The sequence below is a fragment of the Symphodus melops genome (assembly GCF_947650265.1).
Source record: "Symphodus melops genome assembly, chromosome: 11".
Classification (NCBI taxonomy): domain Eukaryota; kingdom Metazoa; phylum Chordata; class Actinopteri; order Labriformes; family Labridae; genus Symphodus; species Symphodus melops.
In genome coordinates, this window is record NC_136701.1 from 1,033,479 (window position 1) to 1,035,978 (window position 2,500).

Sequence of the window (2,500 nt, forward strand, 5' to 3'; positions counted from 1 at the left end):
TCTTTGTTGTTTGTCGCTTTAGCTCAGTTAGCGTACAATGTAACGCTACGCTGCTGTGATTGGTCAGGATCAGACGTCGGGAAGAGATTCATTTACTGTCGTCGGTTGTTTTAAATTTGTTTTAATGCAGTTACACCGCGAAGTTAACCCTTTATAGAGCAAGCGACTTTTGGTAATTTCCGTACACATTACATATGGCCGCCCTTCTTCACCTCAGTGAGGTCGAGAAGCATGTGATCCTCACTAAGCCAATCAGAAGAGATCACCCTACTGTGACATTTGAACCAAATATGGTGACTTCTTCAATGTTTATTTTTCTACATGAAATGATTTTTTTTTTTAAATAACAGAAATAAAGCTCTGATATGTCCCCCAGTAACACTCTGAGGATGACTTTTTGAATTTCAAAGTATTTCAGTGAGGGCCCTTTAAAGGGTTAACCTACAGGTGAGCTACCAAAAACCTGCATGCACAGTACACATACACACACACACACGTAAACACACACACACACACACACAGAGTACAGTTCCTCTTTTATATCCAGAAATAAGAGAGCGACTGTTACGACCATGTTTCTGTTTGCTGTCTTCTGATTGGCTGCAGGGAGCCAGGATAACACGCACACACATCAGGCTGATATTTGCTTATACTTCGTTTGATTTATTCAGTACAGAAGTGACGTCATTTACGTTACCCAAACCAGCCGCCACCGTCCTTTTACAAAGTAAAAGACTATAAATTACAGTACATCGAGCAAAGTACAAATAAAAGACAGTAATATACAAAACAAGTCAAATGACTTAATAAAGACGCAGACATAAATATGAAATTATTATTTAAACAGAGGGGGAAAGGTTTTATAATAATGTAGACATTTGTTACATTTGTTGTTGTTTATTAAAAAAAAAAATTAAGAAGGGACTTTAACTGTAGATTAAAAATTGATTAAATGAATCCACGCTCGTTTGTTTTGATTTGGAGTCTGACGAGAAGTGATGTTTTACGGTTAATTTCGCACTGCATTGTGGGAGTTAAAATGCGACTCATTTCCTGAAAGGATGCATCCGATCCATACTGCAAAAAACCAGGAAGTAAAGATCCATACTGCAGAAAACCAGGAAGTAAAGATCCATACTGCAAAAAAACAGCAAGTAAAGATCCATACTGCAGAAACCAGGAAGTAAAGATCCATACTGCAGAAAACCAGGAAGTAAAGATCCATACTGCAGAAAACCAGGAAGTAAAGATCCATACTGCAGAAGACCAGGAAGTAAAGATCCATACTGCAGAAAACCAGGAAGTAAAGATCCATACTGCAGAAGACCAGGAAATAAAGATCCATACCGCAGAAAACCAGGAAGTAAAGATCCATACTGCAGAAACCAGGAAGTAAAGATCCATACTGCAGAAAACCAGGAAGTAAAGATCCATACTGCAGAAGACCAGGAAGTAAAGATCCATACTGCAGAAAACCAGGAAGTAAAGATCCATACTGCAGAAGACCAGGAAGTAAAGATCCATACTGCAGAAAACCAGGAAATAAAGATCCATACTGCAGAAAACCAGGAAGTAAAGATCCATACTGCAGAAAACCAGGAAGTAAAGATCCATACTGAAGTGATCAGTCTACTGAGGTGGACACAAAACATGACGATCAACCACGAGGGTTCAGACACCAGAAACTTTGATCTGCTCCTTCAGACACAAGAAACTTTAAGAGCTAATTTAAAGGGACACCAAGTAGCTAGCTTAGCATAAGTCTGAATGGTGCTGGAGCTAATGATAGCATGCTAATGTTGGGGTGTTAGCACATAGAGAAGCAGAGCATGGAGGGTTTCTCCAGGCTGAGCTGCCCACAGGAAATACTTTTCTGTTTATTTTCTTCTTTGGTGGTTGGCTCACATTCCTCCCTCACTCAGCATCAATGAGGCCTCTGATTGGCCCACATCCCAGGGGAGGGACTCTGATTGGATGACCGCATGCTCTTTTTCTGTCTGGAAGAAGAAGAAGAAAAAGCCCAAATCCCCCTGTGAAAACACACACACACACACACACACACACACACACACACACACTCTCTCACTCACACACACACACACACAGTCAGAGGAATGTGTCTGTTTGAACCATCACAGCTGAAGTGTTTCAACAGACGTCTGAAGGTTTAAAGCGTTTTCCAGAAGAAGAGCTCGTCGACTCCAAACGTTAGCTGATCCAGATCCTTTCACCCGTTTGGTTTTGGATCCAACACCCCGATGTGCTTTTATTTTTTTATTTAAACTTTTTTTTTATCTTCATCAAGTCACTGCTGCTGCTGGTTGTGTGGTTTCTGTTCTTCTTTTCGTTGTCAAATTTAAAATCATGTTTTGTTTATTCAACTTTTAAACATTAATTTAAAAGTCTTTTATTTTGAAATGTGTTCTCCGTCTGGTTAACTATTAGGGCCGTCGTCCATGATGGCAGGATCCATCAAAGCAGGAACAGGAAGTCTGATTAC

At 40.0% G+C, this 2,500-nt stretch overlaps 1 protein-coding gene across 1 annotated transcript in view; it reads left to right on the forward strand.

Annotated features, from left to right (window-relative positions):
• LOC306832151 (platelet-derived growth factor receptor beta-like) overlaps positions 1 to 2,500 on the forward strand; it is a 17,514-nt gene that overhangs the window by 2,771 nt on the left and 12,243 nt on the right. The window contains exon 3 of the mRNA XM_079356590.1: positions 2,446 to 2,500. This exon is cut by the window's right edge and continues 17 nt beyond it. Within this exon, the coding sequence (XP_079212716.1) occupies positions 2,457 to 2,500 (44 nt within the window). The 5' untranslated portion in view covers positions 2,446 to 2,456. The remainder of the gene's footprint in view (positions 1 to 2,445) is intronic.